This window comes from Budorcas taxicolor, chromosome 12, assembly GCF_023091745.1.
Source record: "Budorcas taxicolor isolate Tak-1 chromosome 12, Takin1.1, whole genome shotgun sequence".
Classification (NCBI taxonomy): domain Eukaryota; kingdom Metazoa; phylum Chordata; class Mammalia; order Artiodactyla; family Bovidae; genus Budorcas; species Budorcas taxicolor.
Genome location: NC_068921.1, coordinates 71957852 through 71976802, shown reverse-complemented (window position 1 = coordinate 71976802; position 18951 = coordinate 71957852). Strand labels below are relative to the sequence as shown.

The following is an 18951-nucleotide window of genomic DNA, read 5'->3' as shown; positions in this document are numbered from 1 at the left end:
CCAGCTGCCTGGGTTCAGTCCTGGTGCTAGTTACAAATGGTAATAGCAGGTTATAGCTATATTAATATAATTCTTATGTGCTGGTTACTTAATTTCTTTGTGTCCGTTTTCTTATCTCTAAATGAGGATTCTATTAATATACTTTTTGACTGTGTTAGAAATAAGCTTATTAATATACTCACAACACTTAGCTCATGGTCAGTGACTAGTGAACCTTACTGATGATGAGGAAATGATATCTGGGAACCTCCTTTCTTGTTAAATGAGAGTAATTTCACATGCCCTTCTTGTTTCACAAGACTCTTGTGAGGATTAATGCAAACTATTCAGGGGAGCATCTTGTGTAGATGTATTCAAAACATATTGTTTGGTCCAGGCAGTGAGCCAAGCACAGAATGGTTAACTACAAAGGCCCATACAGATCTCATTTTATTATGAAGCTGTAGTGAGGAAGTATTTGGAGAAGTCCATACTATTATGGCTGTGAAGTTGCTCCACTTTGTCAGTTAACGTAAAAACTATGGTCATCAAGTTGGGAGCCTTAAGTGGGACTGGATTTCTGTTATTTCAGCCTCTGGGTGCTCATGACCATGATTAACCAGGTTCTTCATGTTCAAGACCTGTAGGGTCTCCAGATGCTGATTTATTTATTATTCAAGGATTTGGGATCAAGTTTAAATCTTCAAAGTCACTAATCTTAGAGCAGTCGGCACACCGGTGCTTGTTTTCCTCCCCTTCCTCTATCTCTTAGCAGAATCTCATTTCTTCAGGAAAATAGAAGCCCAAATAAGTATTATACTGCAAAGATTATAGGCCTGCTTTGCCCAAAAGGATTCAGGGCCATGCGTTTTTTACTGCTTCAGTGGTATATTCAGTTGAACTCTTTCCTATAGTTTATTTTCAAAGTAAAATTTACAGTAGATTATTTATGGTGGATTTTATTGCTGGTTTGTGATCACATGAAGAGAAAACCACATGTATTGATACTTTGGAAGCTCTGGTTCCTAGAACCAGACTATCCAAGCTTCTAAGTTCTGTGTCTGTCAATCAAGGAAATGGAACCGTCAGACATGTAATACATTTCCTAGGGTTTAGCTGAGCATTGAAGGCAAATCATGGTGCTTATGTGGGTTAAATATTTGGTACCTAATAGTTTTGCCTTACAAACTAAAGGCCATTAAGAAATAATGAGGAATTCAGCCATTTTTAAACATAAGTAGACATTTAAAAACTATTATTGGACAGGGAGTTGGGATGTAGGTGGAGATGTTAGATGTTCTGGTTCTGCTGGAGCAGAGCCTTGGAAGAGCTGTGCCAGCCACTTCTCTTGGCCTCAGGTTCTAACAGGTAAGAAGAGGGGGTCTTTCCACTCATCAAGCATTTACTGATCATCTACTGGTTGTAAGTTGTGGTCCCCAGCATTGAGACAAACAGTCCCTGTCTTTCTTCTTATTCTTTTTTCTTTTTTTTGTAGCTTTCCAGGTTTATTTCAGTTTATAACATAAGGTATTCCAAATAAATCCTTAATTATACTGCATGCAAAAAAAGTGCCCCCAGTTAAAGTCATCATGTGAGAAGGTTATTGAGATGTGGCCCATTGTTAAATAGATAGTTAGAAAGTTATTTTTTCTTCTCCCCAAATAAAGATAATGTGTCTAAATGAGAGAGAGAAAGAAAGATTCCATTATTAAACTTGGAAACAAGGAAGTAGTGATATCAACTTGCTGGGCTGAAAACAATTTCCAAAAGACCATCCAAGAGCATCCGAGAGCAAGTGACTGGGAAAAACCATGTTTCCCAACACTTGACACTCACACAAGAGGGATGTCATTGTTAGTACTGTGGTGTTAGGCTGTTGGACCTCTTTCTTTTTTTGAAGTGTTTATTTTTAATGCTTTTCTTAATATATATATATATATATATTTATTGAAACATTGTTGTCTTACAATGTTTCAGGTGCACAGCAAGGCGATTCAGTTATACATATATATTATTTTTGAAATTATTTTCCATTACAGGTGTTATAAAATATTAACTGTAGTTCCCTGTGCTATATAGTAAACCTCTGTTACTTGTTGCATGTCTATTTTTTTAAAATTAGACATCTAGCACTCTATTCATACCAAGTCAAACAAGTAGAATCAAGATGTCATAAATTTTTTAGTTAGGCAAGAATTGTTCAGTTTTCTGAAATACATATATTATACATATTTATATATAGGTATACACAAGTTTTTCTACTATGATTGATAAGGGGTTGAGAAAGTACATCAATAAAAAAGAGAGATAAATTGGAAAACAAATGAAATGGGAGTGAAACAAGCTAGGTAAAATTAAAAGATCACCATATAGTCCAGTTGTTTTTTAACATGGCTGCTTATTAGAAACATCTGGAGTTCTGGAGAAAAAAAGCAATACCTGGGTATTTATATTTTTCAAAAAATTCCAAGATAATTCTGATATGCATCTGGATTTTAAAAGGTGATTACAGGTTTTTGTATTAAATAGCAGTTTTGATGATACAGATTTCTATTATTTTTCTGTTGACCAATCCTGATACAATGGTATTATGTGAGTAATGGTTACATAATCACAATAGTAAAAGGTGTTTATCAAATAAATCAATAGCCAGACCAAAAAAAAAAAAGATAATTAAAATTGCAAGTCATAAAGGGAACATGATTAACTTAATAATATACAATAATCACATACAATTTGGGGGGATCAAGCAGAGTAACATTGTAAGTGGAAATGCATCCATGCAACATGTTTTCATCTGCTCAGTGAGTCTCTGTCTTTTTTGGTGCATTTAATCCATTTATATTTAATGTAATTATCAATATATGTGATCCTATTACCATTTTCTTAATTGCTTTGGGTTTATTTTGTGTAAGTCTTTATTTTCTCTTGAATTTCATGCCTACAGAAGTTCCTTTAGCATTTATTGTGAAGCTGGTTTGGTGGTGCTGAATTCTCTGAACTTTCGATTATCTGGATAGCTTTTGATTTCTCCATCAAATCTTAAACAAGAGTCTTGCTGGGTGGAGTATTCTTGGTTTTACTTTCTTCCCTTTAATTACTTTAAATGTATCAGGCCATTTCCTTATAGAATTTCTGTTGAGAAATCAGCTGACAGACTAATGGGAGTTCAGATCAGCTCAGTTCAGTCGTTCAGTCATATCCGACCCTTCACGACCTCATGGACTGCAGCACATCAGGCCTCTCTGTCCATCACCAACTCCCAGAGCTTGCCAAAACTCATGTCTACTGAGTCAGTGATGCCATCCAACCATCTCATCCTCTGTTGTCCCCATCTCCTCCACCCTCAATCTTTCCCTGTATCAGGATCTTTTCAAATGAGTCAGGTCTTTGCATCAGGTGGCCAAAATATAGGAGTTTCAGCTTCAGCATCAGACCTTCCAATGAACACTCAGGACTGATCTCCTTTAGGATGGACTGGTTGGATCTCCTTGCAGTCCAAAGGAATCTCAAGAGTCTTCTCCAACATCACAATTCAAAAGCATCAATTCTTTGGTGCTCAGATTTCTTTATAGTCCAACTCTCACAGCCATACATAACCACTGGAAAAACCATAGCTTTGACTGGATAAACCTTTGAAGGCAAAGTAATGTCTCTGCTTTTTAATATGCTGTCTAGATTGTTCATAACTTTCCTTCCAAGGAGTAAGCATTTTTTAATTTCATGGCTGTGGTCACCATCTGCAATGATTTTGGAGCCCAAAAAATAAAGTCTGTCACTGTTTCCACTGTCTCACCATCTATTTGCCATGAAGTGATGGGACCAGATGCCATGATCTTAGTTTTCTGAATGTTGATCTTTAAGCCAACCTTTTCACTCTCCTCTTTCACTTTCATCAAGAGGCTCTTCAGTTCTTCTTTGCTTTCTGCCATAAGGGTGGTGTCATCTGCATATCTGAGGTCATTGATGTTTCTCCTGGCAATCTTGATTCCAGCCTGTGCTTCATCCGACCCAGCATTTTTCATGATGTACTCTGCATATAAGTTAAATAAGCAGGGTGACAACATACAGCCTTGACATACTCCTTTCCTGATTTGGAACCAGTCTGTTGTTCTATGTCCAGTTCTGTGGCTTCCTGACCTGCATACAGGTTTCTCGAGACAGGTCAGGTGGTGTGGTATTCCCATCTCTTTCAGAATTTTCCAATTTGTTCTGATCCATACAGTCAAATGCTTTGGCATAGTCAATAAAGCAGAAATAGATATTTTTCTAGAATTCTGTTGTTTTTTAGATGATCCATGGATGTTGGCAATTTGATCTCTGGTTCCCCTGCCTTTTCTAAAACCAGCTTGAACTTCTGGAAGTTCACAGTTCACATACTGTTGAATCCTGGCTTGGTGAATTTTGAGCATCACTTTACTAGCATGTGAGATGAGTGCAATTGTGCAGTAGTTTGAATGTTCTTTGGCATTGCCTTTCTTTGGGATTGGAATGAAAACTCACCCTTTCCAGTCCTGTGGCGGCTGCTGAGTTTTCCAAATGCCAGTTTTGCTGGCATATTGAGTGCAGCACTTTCACAGCACCATCTTTTAGGATTTAAAATAGCTCGACTGGAATTTGTCACCTCCACTAGTTTTGTTCATTGAGATGCTTTCTAAGCCCACTTGACTTCACATTCCAGGATGTCTGTCTCTAAGTGAGTGATCACACCATCATGGTTATCTGGGTCATGAAGATCTTTTTTGATCTATTTCCCTTGAAATGATGGGATTGGATGCCATGATCTTCATTTTCTGAATGTTGGGCTTTAAGCCAACTTTTTCACTCTTGTCTTTCACTTTCATCAAGAGGCTTTTTAGTTCCTCTTTGATGGTGAGACAGTGGAAACAGTGGCAGACTTTATTTTTTTGGGCTCCAAAATCACTGCAGATGGTGACCACAGCCATGAAATTAAAAGACGCTTACTCCTTGGAAGGAAAATTATGACCAACCTAGATAGCATATTAAAAAGCAGACACATTACTTTGCCTGCAAAGGTTTATCTAGTCAAAGCTATGGTTTTCCCAAGAGTCATGTATGGATGTGAGAGTTGGACTATAAGGAAAGCTGAGCGCTGAAGAATTGATGCTTTAGAACCGTGGTATTGGAGAAGACTCTTGAGAGTCCCTTGGACTCCAAGGAGATCTAACCAGTCCATCCTAAAGGAGATTAGTCCTGGGTGTTCATTGGAAGGTCTGATGTTGAAGCTGAAACTCCAATGCTTTGGCCACCTGATGCAAAGAGCTGACTCATTTGAAAAGACCCTGGTGCAGGGAAAGATTGAAGGCAGGAGGAGAAGCAGACGACAGAAGATGAGATGGCTGGATGGCATCACTGACTCAATGGACATGAATTTGTTTAGGCTCCGCAAGTTGGTGTTGGACAGGGAGGCCTGGTGAGCTGTATCTCACGGGGTCACAAAGACTTGGACATGATTGAGCAACAGAACTGAACTGAACTGAATTTTAGATTGTCAAGCCTTCAAATGTTATTTACAGAATGTTTTTAGAGACATTTCATGCTTGTTCACTCCAGTTAATTTCAGGCAGCTCTTCTACATTTCTATTAGATGGGCATTCTGATACTTCAGAACTTCTCCTTCGGTAAAATATGGTTAAAACAGCCTGGGACAAAAATAGGATTCTTGGTTAGTTCTTATAAACTGTAGATTATATATTTAAAGCTGTTAAAGGCATAATGTACACAACAGAACAAATACAACTCTCCTATAAATACTGCCCAATTAGCATTAATAAATGAATCATTTAAATGCAGCAAACTGCTGGCTGGGTTATATAGTGGTATTGAGGGAGATGAAGAAATATATAGTTCTTGGTTAAGAGTTCTGAGTGAAGATAGAGAGCACTTACTTCATTAACGCCTGGCTGCTAGTAGCTGTGTTAATCGGGCAGGAAGTGAGTCTTGATATTTGACCTCAGTCATATCTGAGAGGCCTGAAGCTCTGAAATCCAGTAATTCTATCATCCTGCAGAACTTACTTGGAAATAATTTGGTGAAAAAGAAAGCCAAAATAGGTTGTAAGGACTTCAGAGGATTTTTGTGATGATAGTTTCTGTACACTATCTAATGTTTCAGAGATCTGCTGCAGGACAGAGGTTTCATCTGTTGGCAGTTAAAATTCTCCCAGAGGTATGAGATGGAGACTGTGCATTTTGCCTTGAAAGATAGTTGAGGTGCACTGGGCCAGGAAAAATACCCTTCTTGGAGATAGTCGTGCATTCTTGTGGCAGGAGGAGTCCCGTGGCAGGTGGAGTCCTGTTCCCTCAGAATCAGCAATTCTTACCTGGTCCACATCTCTCTGTGGCCACCCCACTTCCTGTGGTTCATGGTTTAGGAATCCTCAGAAATCATGAAGCTGAGTCCATGAGCATTTTCTAGCAGACATGCTCCATAGCTTTCATCAGATGTGCAGTGTTTCAGAGTCACTCAGAGATATTTCTGCCTGTTAATTTCTATACTGTTCATTCCTAACAGTGACTGAGCTGTTAGCCAAACTCCTATGTGATAGTGCATGTTACATATGGATGGGATCCACAGGTAAAGGAACTAATCTGGTCTAGTTTCCCAGTACCCTACCCCTGCCTCTGATACTTAGGAAGAGTAAAGTATCAATTACACCCTGTTGCAAAGCTCTTATGGTGGCTGTGGCACAGGGGTTCCCTGGGGCCATGTGTGAGGTGTGTCTACTCCTTCAAGGTCAGTCTCCTACCATATTTATCAACAGGCAATGTGACTTGCCCCAAGTTACAGAACAGAACAAGACCTGGGATGAGGGGGCTCTCAAGTCCTGGACTTTCCTAATCAATTATGCTTTTTTTTAGACCATCTGTCCCAATGCATTCTTTCAGTCATTTGTTCATTTGTTTATCAATTCATTCAACTGCCAGTAATTTACATAATATAATTTTGAAGTGGAGTTATTTTAAATGTTTTACTTTAATTATGGTTTGGTAAGAGAGAATTCCTGTAACTTTTTAAAACTCTTTGAATATTTAATGTATTCAGCATCCAGTGGAGCAGGCAGTACCCAATCAAGGGCCCAGGCTATCAAAGGCTGGTTGGCCATCACTGTTCATATCAACTTAACCCCAGCCCTACCTATGATGTTACTGGTTTATCTTTAGTAGCAGATATTTAATAGGGGTTTCCAGTGTGTCCAGTAAAATGGCTGTGTATTATAGATGTGTTGATATGAATTATCTGAGTCTCTATAACCTGGGTGAATCTGTCTCCAACATGTGTCTTTCTACCTGGTGTTGCTTGTGCCAACAGAATGAGGCTGAGTTCAGTTCAGAAGTAAAGAAAATCTTTGTTCCTTGATCAGAGAATGGAGAGGTACGAGCTTGCACTCTAAAGTTCTTGTTCTCTCCCCTAAAGGCAGCCCTAAGCAAGGGTGCTTTACAGGTTTCTTGTCATTGCACCTGCCCCCCACCACCATCTTAAAGCCATTTCCCTCTAGGCAGTCTGATCTGAAGAGTTAGGTGCAAGGCTTCTGCACATAATACTCTATAAGCACATGAAATTTGACTAAACTGAAAGGGAAAAAGGAGTTAGACTTTATCTCATCTCCCAGATTCTACCAGAAAAGGCAATGCCACCCCACTCCAGTACTCTTGCCTGGAGAATCCCATGGATGGAGGAGCCTGGTTGGCTGCAGTCCACAGGGTCGCTAAGAGTCAGACACGACTGAGCGACTTCACTTTCACTTTTCACTTTCATGCATTGGAGAAGGAAATGGCAACTCACTCCAGTGTTCTTGCCTGGAGAATCCCAGGGACTGGGGAGCCTGGTAGGCTGCCGTCTATGGGGTCACACAGAGTCAGACACGACTGAAGTGACTTAGCAGCAGCAGCAGATTCTACCTTTATTTCTTTTTTTCTTTTTACTTTATTTTACTTTACAATACTGTATTGGTTTTGCCATATATCAACATGATGAGCTTTGTTGATGATAATATGGTGGACCAGATGCTTCACTTTGAAATGAATTTTGCCAGGTTAGAAAACAACAGCTTAAAAATAAAAAGAGAGATTGTTCAAAATATCAATAGGGACTGGAATTTGAGGACAAACCACTTATTTATAGTAGAAGAGCTTGTTTTATTGATTCACTCAGAATATTCATGTGCCTTCTATTTGAGGTGTTCCAGTGAGGCATCTCCAGTGTTCTTGCCTGGAGAATCCCAGGGAGAGAGGAGCCTGGTGGCCTGCCGTCTATGGGGTCACACAGAGTCGGACACGACTGAAGTGACAGCAGCAGCAGCAGTGAGGCATTGGTCCAGGCACGGGGGTAACAGCAGTGAATAAAATAGACAAAATCTCTGTCCTAGCAATGTCTGTTATTGTTAGTTGCTAAGTCATATCCGGCTCTTTGCAACCCCATAACTGCAGGATACCAGGGTTCCCTGTCCTTCACTGTCTCCCCAAATTTGCTCCAACTCATGTCCATTGAGTTGGTGATGCTATCCAATCATCTCATCCTCTGTCGTCCCCTACTCTATATTCTAATTTAATTTGTGTGAATAAAAAGAAGACAAGTGGTTGTTAGCCCCTGAAAGTAAACAATGGAATTTAAAAGGGCAATAGTTATATATGTAGATAAGACAAGATCAATTTAAGTGTTCTTGGGATAGAAGGTATAGATGATTCCCACTGGGTCAGTGACTCCTGAATGGGTTCTTTGCCTAGAATCACAAATGCTACTTTTTAAACCTGGTTGTGTATAGTAGAGCAGAAACTTTATTCATTGATTAAGGAATAAAGGGAGAGCTTATGCTCAAAACACACCTTCTCCCCAAGGGGAGGTGGGAGTAGAGGAACTTTAAGGGATAGGAGGCAGGCATGTCACTGGGGCTCTAGGAAAGGGGCAGAGATTTCTGGGAACAGCCAGGTTAGCTGGAACATGTGCAGTCTTCCACACTCCTTTGCACATGGCGGGAATTGTGCCTAGTCCAGTACAAATTCCCACCTTGGGTAGAAATCTTAACATGGTAATGAAGCAAAAATAACTTTCAGATAGTTCCAGTCTCATCTGTGCATGGCCATTCCTGTAGTTAAGTCAGAGGTGGTTCAGGGTGGTTGGCCACAGCATATCTCTCAAAGCATAGCTGCAAAATATCTCTGTCAAATACTAGATGCTTTAAAAACAAACACAGAGGTAAATTAGGACAAAGATTATTTAGCTCCCAGGGGTGGGTCTGGGTGACAGAAATGTTCAGTTTCTTCCTTGCTACTCAAAGTGTGGTCCCTGGACCCAGCAACATCAGCATCACCGTAGAGTTGTTAGCAATCCAGAATCTCAGACCTCACACATGCTCTTGAGAATTTACATTTTAAGCAGATCCCTGGGAGATTTAAGGAAGACATGAGCATTGGTAGACTCCGTAGTGATCAGAATTAATCTTTCCAACTTTTCCACATATTGACATGTACCAAGATGGTCATTAAGTGGGTTACATATCTTACAGTCTTACTTCAGTAAGAGCCACTTTTAAAATTACTCATTTTACTAATATGTTTCCTATTTTTGTGTAAGAGTCCAGAAGCACAGAAGGCTTAATGTCTTAGATTGTGTGTGAAATGTGGTCCATGTTTACAAAAGGTGTATAATCTAGACGTGAATTCAAGGCTAGTAGACATAGACAGTAGTTAAACCACTAAATAGATTATATTATAATATGTTCTGAGGATAGACCCAGGTCTCTGGTGGAATCTGAAAGGACACTGAAACAGTTCCTCATCAAACAAAGTGTCAGAAAAACTATGTCTTTAAATATGAGAGTTGCTTATGGCTTTGCTAAGAGCCTGTGGAGTCTTCTTCTGGGCCCCACTTGGTTGCAGGGTATCCTTGGTTCTCAGCTATAAACATAAAGATTGAGGGTGGAGTAAGATGCTGGCAACAGCAAAGTGTATCAGTTGAAAGCACAGTGTTTTAAATTTTTTAAAGAAAATAGTGGGTAGGTGGGGGTTGGAGTGCATTTTAGGCAACCAATAGTAACCCCAAAGGACACTGCCATGTTTAAAAACAATTAAATCAGACCAGAGGGGGAAAAAAAAGAGAAAACCCAATGAGACCATTGGTGCTCCAAATTTTAGATCTGAGTTTCAAGAAAAGATGTATTTCTGTCAGCTTTTAAGATGACAAAACTCTGTAGTCTGTAGTCCTTATGAAAAAAAGTTCTCACTAATAGTTTCTTCCTAAGTAGTAATTTGAAAATTTAACTTTACAAAAAAGTCTCATTTCCCCAACTAATTTTAGTATGCAGTCTTTTGTTTTACCTGTGGTGACTGTTCTAGTCAAGGCTTTTGGGTTGCTAGTGGCAGAATCTACCCAGGTTAGTTCAAAGAAAGAGGGCTTGATGGAAAGGAAATGGGTGTCTTGTGCACCTGGAGCAATGCTGACTTTCCTGGAGCTAGAAACTGGGGTCCTCATGGGTATTGGAGCCACTGTCACAGGATGCGTGCATGTGCCCAAGCTCCCTGGTCTCTCACCTTTGCTGGGTGTGGTGACTCTGCTCTACTCTTCTGGTTTTTCCTGGCCTTATAATACTCAGGAGGGGAAATCAGAATGACTTGGTGGCTAGTCATGGGTTAGGACCCCCTGGTACTTTGCTCCATTAGCTGTGGTCGAGGCTCTAGCAGTTTCCTGGGAGAGGAGTAATTATTCCCAGCCTGTCTGATAAAGTTAAAGGAGTTCAAGTGAGTGGCAGATTCCTGGAAGCAATATTTGTCATCAAGAGTCTCAGGAAAAGAAAGGGCTAAGGTTGAGATCTAGACAGGGTGGGTGGGGACTGAGAACCTTCTTAGTCGGTAAGCAGAGGGGAGAAAAAAAAATTTTATCAGAATAAGGGTATACAATCAAGAGTGATGGGAGGTAAGATGGGCACTATCCCTAGTGAAAATAAGAGGCAGCAAACAATATTGCAGGAAGTTGCCCTGAAAAGTGAGGTTCCTTGTTTCCTTTCTCTGCTGGATGGAAATCTCAGGATGGCTTGGCAGTAGCACCCGCCCTATGATGAAATATTGTATGCTTAATACTATTGCATCATCCTGAGCAAGGTGGGAACTTGTCTCCTCCAACATCAGAAGCTTGGTCTACAAACGAATTTGAATATTTCTGTTTGCTATAGAACCCCCTTCTTAAATTACCATCTCTAAGGTGAACATCCAGATGAATGAAAAGGGCTCTGTTTTCAAGGGATGGACAATAAGGGAGACAGAGGGGGTGTCTTCTCCTCTACTTCTCCTGCATTCTCCAAGGCAACTCTTAAATCTCAGATGCTTCCCAGGATAAAATTTGGGAAGACTAGGCCTGGTTTTCTTTCATGCCCTTCAAAGCTCTAAAGTCCTCAAACGACAATAAGGATAACACCTTTCACATGAGAGGTGGCAAGACAACACCGAAGAACTATACAAAAAAGATCTTCACCACCCAGATAACCATGATGGTGTGATTACTCACTTAGAGACAGACATCCTGGAATGCGAAGTAAAGTGGGCTTAGAAAGCATCCCTATGAACAAAGCTAGTGGAGGTGATGGAATTCCAGTCGAGCTATTTTAAATCCTAAAAGATGATGCTGTGAAAGTGCTGCACTCAATATGCCAGCAAATTTGGAAAACTCAGCAGTGGCCACAGGATTGGAAAGGGTCAGTTTTCATTCCAATCCCAAAGAAAGGCAATGCCAAAGAACACTCAAACTACCGCACAATTGCACTCATCTCATACGCTAGTAAAGTAATGCTCAAAATTCACCAAGCTAGGATTCCACAGTACGTGAACTGTGAACTTTCAGATGTTCAAGCTGGTTTTAGAAAAGGCAGGGGAACCAGAGATCAAATTGCCGACATCCATTGGATCATCTAAAAAACAACAGAGTTCTAGAAAAATATCTATTTCTGCTTTATTGACTATGCCAAAGCATTTGACTGTATGGATCAGAACAAATTGGAAAATTCTGAAAGAGATGGGAATACCAGACCACCTGACCTGCCTCTTGAGAAATCTGTATGCAGGTCAGGAAGCAACAGTTAGAACTGGACATGGAACAAGACTGGTTCCAAATCGGGAAAGGAGTATGTCAAGGCTGTATGTTGTCATCCTGCTTATTTAACTTATATGCAGAGTACATCATGAAAAATGCTGGGTTGGATGAAGCACAGGCTGGAATCAAGATTGCTAGGAGAAATATTAATAACTTCAGATATGCAGATGACACCACCCTTATGGCAGAAAGTGAAGAAGAACTGAAGAGCCTCTTGCTGAAAGTGAAAGGGGAGAGTGAAAAATTTGGCTTAAAGCTCAACATTCAGAAAACGAAGATCATTGCCTCTGGTCCTATCACTTCATGGCAAATAGATGGGGAAACAGTGAGAGACTAGTTTTTGGGCTCCACAATCACTGCAGATGGTGATTGCAGCCAGGAAATTAAAAGATGCTTACTCCTTGGAAGGAAAGTTATGACCAACCTAGAGAGCATATTAGAAAGCAGAGATTCATGTTGATGTATGGCAAGACCAATACAGTATTGTAAAATAAAGTAAAATAATAAAAAAAAGCAGAGAAATTACTTTGCCAACAAAGGTCCATCTAGTCAAAGCTGTGGTTTTTCCAGTAATCATGTATGGATGTGAGAATTGGACTATAAACAAAGCTGAGTGCCAAAAAATTAATGCTTTTGACCTGAGGTGTTGGAGAAGACTCTCGAGAGTCCCTTGGACTGCAAGGAGATCAAACCAGTCCATCCTAAAGGTAATCAGTCCTGAATATTCATTTGAAGGACTGATGCTAAAGCTGAAGCTCCAATACTTTGGCCACCTGATGCAAAGAAGTGACCCATTGGAAAAGACCCTGATGCTGGGAAAGATTGAAGGCAGGAGGAGAAGGGGATGACAGAGGAAGGGATGGTTGGATGGCATCAGACTCGATGGACATGTGTTTGAGTAAGCTCTGGGAGTTGGAGATAGACAGGGAGGCCTGGTGTGCTGCAGTCCATGGGATCACAGAGTCAGACATGACTGAGCGACTGAACTGAACTTAACTTCGTAATTTAGATGGTATCTGCATACACATAATCTCTTTCATCTTCATGATCTTTTATCCTGTGATTTTCATCATCTCCCTTTTACAGATGAGGGATTTTCCTCTCAGTGGAGGTTGAATGAGTTACCTAAAGGCGTCTTGCTGCTGAAGGCCAGAGGAGGACCATTACTTGGCGGTTTTCCACTGGTGGTTTCCTATTAATATTTCTGTTGCTCTTTTAGTTTCATAAACTTCTTTGAGCAGCCACCGTATTGATGACCTATTCTAACAGCAATTAAGTTTTGTTAATTTTAACAAAAACAAAGAAAATATGAAACTACGACTTCTATAGCTTGAGGTCCTAGTCTCAGGCTCACCCAAGCTGAATTAGTTTATGTAGAATGATGCAGGAAGTCCATGCTGGCCCACCTCCCTTAGTGGCTCTCTCATGCACACAGGGATCCTTTTCAGCCTGGTGATCATCTGCAGGCTTTACTCCTCTTTGGCCCAGTTTTAATCCATGCCCCTGCATGGCATGTTTGCTATGCCTCTTTGGAGAGACTGTGCTTCTTTTTCAATATGTTGCATGGATGTAGATCCAACTTCTCAGTGGGACAGTGAGTCTTTTATTATCCTCCCCACCCTGCCCCTCTACACTTCACTGGACTCAAAGCCTGGCTTTGGCACTGCACTCCTGGCGTCTGACTTTCTGCAGGGCTGTCAAACCAATGGCTGATTCTTTTCAAAAAAGTTAGGTTCAGGAACCATTAATGAATCTAACCATGGACACGTATAAAGAAGTTCACAATATTGAAGAGTCACAGAACATATCTGCTCTTACTTGCGTGACCTGATATGGAGTTTTTTTTTCTGATGACTAAAAGTTATGACCAACTTAGACAGCATATTAAAAAGCAGAGACATTATTTTACCAACAAAGGTCCGTCTAGTCAAGGCTATGGTTTTTCCAGTGGTCATGTATGGATGTGAGAGTTGGACTGTGAAGAAAGCTGAGTGCTGAAGAATTGATGCTTTTGAACTGTGGTGTTGGAGAAGACTCTTGAGAGTCCCTTGGACTGCAAGGAGATCCAACCAGTCCATTTTAAAGGAGATTGGTCCTGGGTGTTCTTTGGAAGGAATGATGCTAAAGCTGAAACTCCAGTACTTTGGCCACCTCATGCGAAGAGTTGACTCATTGGAAAAGACTTTGATGCTGGGAGGGATTGGGGGCAGGAGGAGAAGGGGACGACAGAGGATGAAATGGCTGGATGGCATCACCAACTCGATGGACGTGAGTTTGAGTGAACTCCAGGAGTTGGTGATGGACAGGGAGGCTTGGTGTGCTGTGATTCATGGGGTCGCAAAGTGTCGTACATGACTGAGTGACTTAACTATAATTATATAAGACTAGTTCTTTGGTTAAAAAAAAAAAATAGCACTCAAAAAGACAAATACTATGTCACTGGTGAACCACAGAAACCTTAGGCACCTTAGGCTGAATGAAAGAAGCCAGACCCAGAGACCCCATATTATACAATTCCATTTGGATGTTATGTTCTGAAAAAGCAAATTTATAGAGAAAGAAAGTAGAGTAGTGGTTGCCTGAGGGTGGAAGGGGGATAGGGAATCACTGTAAATTGCAGGAGAGATCTTAATTGGAGCATAAAAATATCTTAAAACTGATTTTTGATAGTGGTTGCATCACTCAGTAAAGTTACTAAAATCCAGTCCAATTGAATTGTGCACCTGAAATGGGTGAATTTTATGAGATGTAAAATATACCTCAGTAAAAATATACCTTGATATTTTATGATACATAAATATTTAATTTTTGTTGCTTAAAAAGATATAGCAAAGACCAGATGTAGGAACTTCAAAGTTTTAAGAAACAGTTTGTTTATAACTAAGCTGAGACATTCTAGTTGTGGGTCAAGTGTCAGAATTTTAAAGGTGACTGAATCTAGCTTAGAGTAGACTCGGTTCTTAAAATACAATCATCATGAATTTGTATTTTGACAAGTTCAATGGCATCTTTTGTGATATTATGTCTTGTGGACAAGACAGAAAACTGTGAACCAGAGCAGTTAGGAGGACACTAATTGGTTCTTGGCTATCATGGTCTTCAAGGGGGGTTATCTCTCTGCCCCTGTTTCTCTCTGCCTTTCTCTTTCCCCTTCCCCTGATCCTCTCTATCACCCCTTTCTTCCTCCTCCTCCTTGTCCTCCCTCTACTTTACATTTTTACACAAATAATACACAGTGTAGAGAAATAAGAATGGGCAGAAAAAAAATTAAAGTTGCACGTAATACATTACAGACTTGTTTCAGACTTGCTCAGATGACTTTATAAATATGCCACATTCAACAGATTGATGCACTTACTGACTCCTGGGGATGTAATCCCAGACATGGATTTTCTGGGTTGGAAGGGATGCACTCTTAGAGTAGTTTACGCATATTGTTAAATTGTTCCCCCCAAATCTACCTGTGCTTACAGATGGAAGTGATGTGTCCAAAACATGATCTGGCCTCTGGAATTTACTGTGGTTGTAGCTTTGTGACTGTCTATGCAGGATGAGGGGAGGTGGTGATACCACTTTACCCTAAAGTAATCAAGACTTGGGCACAAGGCATTAACTGACACTGGCTGTCTGGGTCTGGTCAAGAGACTGCAGACAATATAGGACCATGCCTTATGAGGGATCATTGAGGCACCAAGGAATAGTTGCTACAAAGAATATGATTCATTTCACTCAAGTATTTGAAAGGCTGTCATATCAAGAGAAATTAGATTCACCTTGTACGGTTATAAGGGCAGAATAAGTAAGGATGTTTTAGGAAGACAAGATTCAGTTTAATGTGAGAAATCCTCTAACACAGACCAGTCTGAAAATGGATTGGCTTCCCCCTGTTCATCTGAATCCCTCTTCCCTCTACATCCCTGGAGATCTTCCATCAGGGACCTCATGTTATTTGGATGAAGAGTTATGGCATGTATGTGAAAGGAATTCATGATAAGGATTTAATGTTTCATTTGGAGACTTCTGAGAAAACTTTATTACTACAAGGCTGTGAACTTGATATCACAGCTGTAGGTAAAGTGTGCTCAGTAGCTCAGTTGTGTCCTTTATATGACCCCATGGACTGTAGCCCACCAAGCTCCTCTGTCCATGGGATTTTTTCAGGCAAGAATACTGGAGTGGGTTGCTATTTACTCCTCCAGGGGATCTTCTCGAATCAGGGATTGAACCCCTGTCTCCTGCTTCTCTCTATATTGGCAGGCAGATTCTTTACCACTGAGCCCCTTAGGAAGCCCAGTTTATCCCAAAGCCAGAGGAAATATTCTGCAAACACCATATGTTCTCTTAATGTTTCTTAGAGCAAGGAAGAAACTGTTGAACTTTCTGATCTCACATTTTTTTACACTCAGCTCACTGGTGAATAAGTGCTTAGTTTTTTGATGATCTTTGATATTAGGTTCAGTTTGTGTAGTCACTATGTGGGGAGATGTTTTTTTCTCATTGTTTCTATTCTTGTATTCTACACTCTTTGCCAACCCTTGGTCTCTCAGACCTTAAGGTTCACATATCCGGTGAAAGGTAAAGGGGTAGTTTTTACATACTGTTCACTTTATTTTAAAAATTTTCAGTACTGCCTTCAATACTTTCTAAGCCAAATCATACTTGTAGTGTTTCTGAATCTTGCCAATGTTAAAAAGTAGCATTTTTCAAAGAAATTACAAGTATTTAAACCACATTTTTAACATTTTTGACATGTATTTTATTTATTTCAAAATTGCTACTTTGAGAAGTATAAAAATGACCAGAGAGGTCACAACTTTTGTAAGAATATCTGCAAAACTTCCCATCTGATTTTAATGTTCCTGAAGCACAACTGATTAAATAATAACCCGGTTTCTTGCCCCTCTAAACCGCCTGGACAATAGCAGAAAGGGTGTCACCTGCCAGCTTGGAGGGTATGCAGACTCTCTGGCTCCCCCAGCACTCCTGAATCAGAATCTGCATTTTACCAAGTTTCTCCTGCAGCTCCTGGTGGACTTTCCCAGGGGACGTGATGCTGCAGAACCTGGGGCTCAGAGTCATCATCTTACACTGTGGCATCGTGACTGGGTTCTTTCACCTGCATGAGCCTGTTAAATCCTGAGATTTGCCCTCTAAAGCAGGCATTCCTAGAGGCTCAGAGAAGTTGTCACTGGGCCTGCAAAAGTGTCACTGAGAGACAGTTTCTGGAGTCTGTATTTCCTAAACCTGAGAAAGGAAAATTGAGACACAGGCTGTGATAGCCTGGGTAAGGGTGAAATATTCCAGTAGCTCCAGCTCCTGGCATGGGCAGACCCTGTGCTTCTGCCAGCCAGGTGCCCTGTGGAGGACAGCAGAGCCACAGTCAGGCCACAGAAACTCAGCCCTCAGCTGCTGCTCATTCACGGTCCAGCTGTGGCTTGCTGTGCAGGCCTTGGGAGGAAGTCATCTCTGACAGAGGTCAGGAAGAGCAGGTCAGGTTCCCATGTCTCATCTGCAGGCTGGCTTCCTGGAGTCTCAGTTATAAAAGAAATTCAGGGGTCTAGGTAACAGGAGTTGCTACACCAAAGTCGTGTGTGTGCGTGCGTGTGTGTGTGTGTGTGTGTGTAGCTTCAATTTTTTAAAATTTGATCATTAAAGGACTAGATATTCATTAGAAATTAGTTCTAGTCTTCCAGTCTTGCAGCCTTTAGGATATACTGTTTTTGTGGATTTTGAGAAGGGAAATAAAATCAATAATGATAAGTGATCTTTAATCATTACATAATATTGCCATTTTCCTGCCTACATCCCTCTGGTCTTCTTAGATGCTTAAGCATGAGTCTATGTTTGTCACATCTGGTACACCTGTGAAAATAATGACATTACCATGATAGTAAACTCACAACATGAAGACTACAGGAATCTACAATTTCCTGAAATGTGACTTGTTGTGAACCATTTTGTGGGAAAAAAAATTTACAGAGAGATAATAATAATGTTTATTTTAAAAGTATCACATCAGAATTAATTTTGATAACTAAAGCAAAATTAGTATAATGATTGGGATTAATTGAAGTATTTTGCAAGTGTTTATTTACTGACTTAGCACTTGGAATGAGTCTTAGGATGGATCTAAAAAGGGAGAAGATTCTCAAATTCACCAACTCTTCTTGATGCTGCCAAGAAGATTCCCCCCATTCTTTTAAAAATCAGGGCTCAATTTCAACATCCCACCCACTGCTATTTGGTAGAATTTTATCTCTGTTTAGATATCATCCTATTTTCTCTTTCTTTACCACTGACATCAGCTTATTTCATATGACTCTATAATAAATGCATATAGTTTAAAAATATTGTTTTGGTTTGTTCATGAATTGTTTCTCTTAAAGGGCTTACTTATCTGGGGAAGTAATTACTTGTGTCCTGTTCTTGCAGGAAGAATTATGAATCGTTTCTCTAAAGACATTGGCGATATGGATGACTTGCTGCCCCTGACATTTCTTGATTTCATCCAGGTAATGTAACAGTCCTGTCACAGTTCTCACAGGAAGAGCACAGAGTCTGTTTCTTAAGGTCTTTTCACAGGGGCTGAGGGTGATCCTTTCAGCCTGACAATGTGTCCTGTTATCTTAAGTGAAAGGTCATGTTTGTAAGAGAAAGGTGCAGTTGTGATTGGGAGGCTGAGTTAACATGAGGATCACCTGGGGCAGGAGTGTCTACACAGTCACGTCAAGGTTGGTCTGAAGCAGCGACATGCTGGGTAAGTGGTTCTCCCTCTGCCTTCCAGGTGTCTGGCATGGATTCTCTTTACTGTGAGGGCATTTAATAACAGAATCACCTCGCATGGAAAGATAGCCTAGATGAACTAAATTA

General features: G+C 40.4%; 1 protein-coding gene across 1 annotated transcript in view; it reads left to right on the top strand.

The window, feature by feature from the left end:
• The window catches only part of LOC128057632 (ATP-binding cassette sub-family C member 4-like), a 200875-nt gene that overhangs the window by 98991 nt on the left and 82933 nt on the right, over positions 1-18951 (top strand). Inside the window, 1 exon segment of the mRNA XM_052650093.1 lies at positions 18514-18593. Coding sequence (XP_052506053.1) covers positions 18514-18593 — 80 coding nt within the window.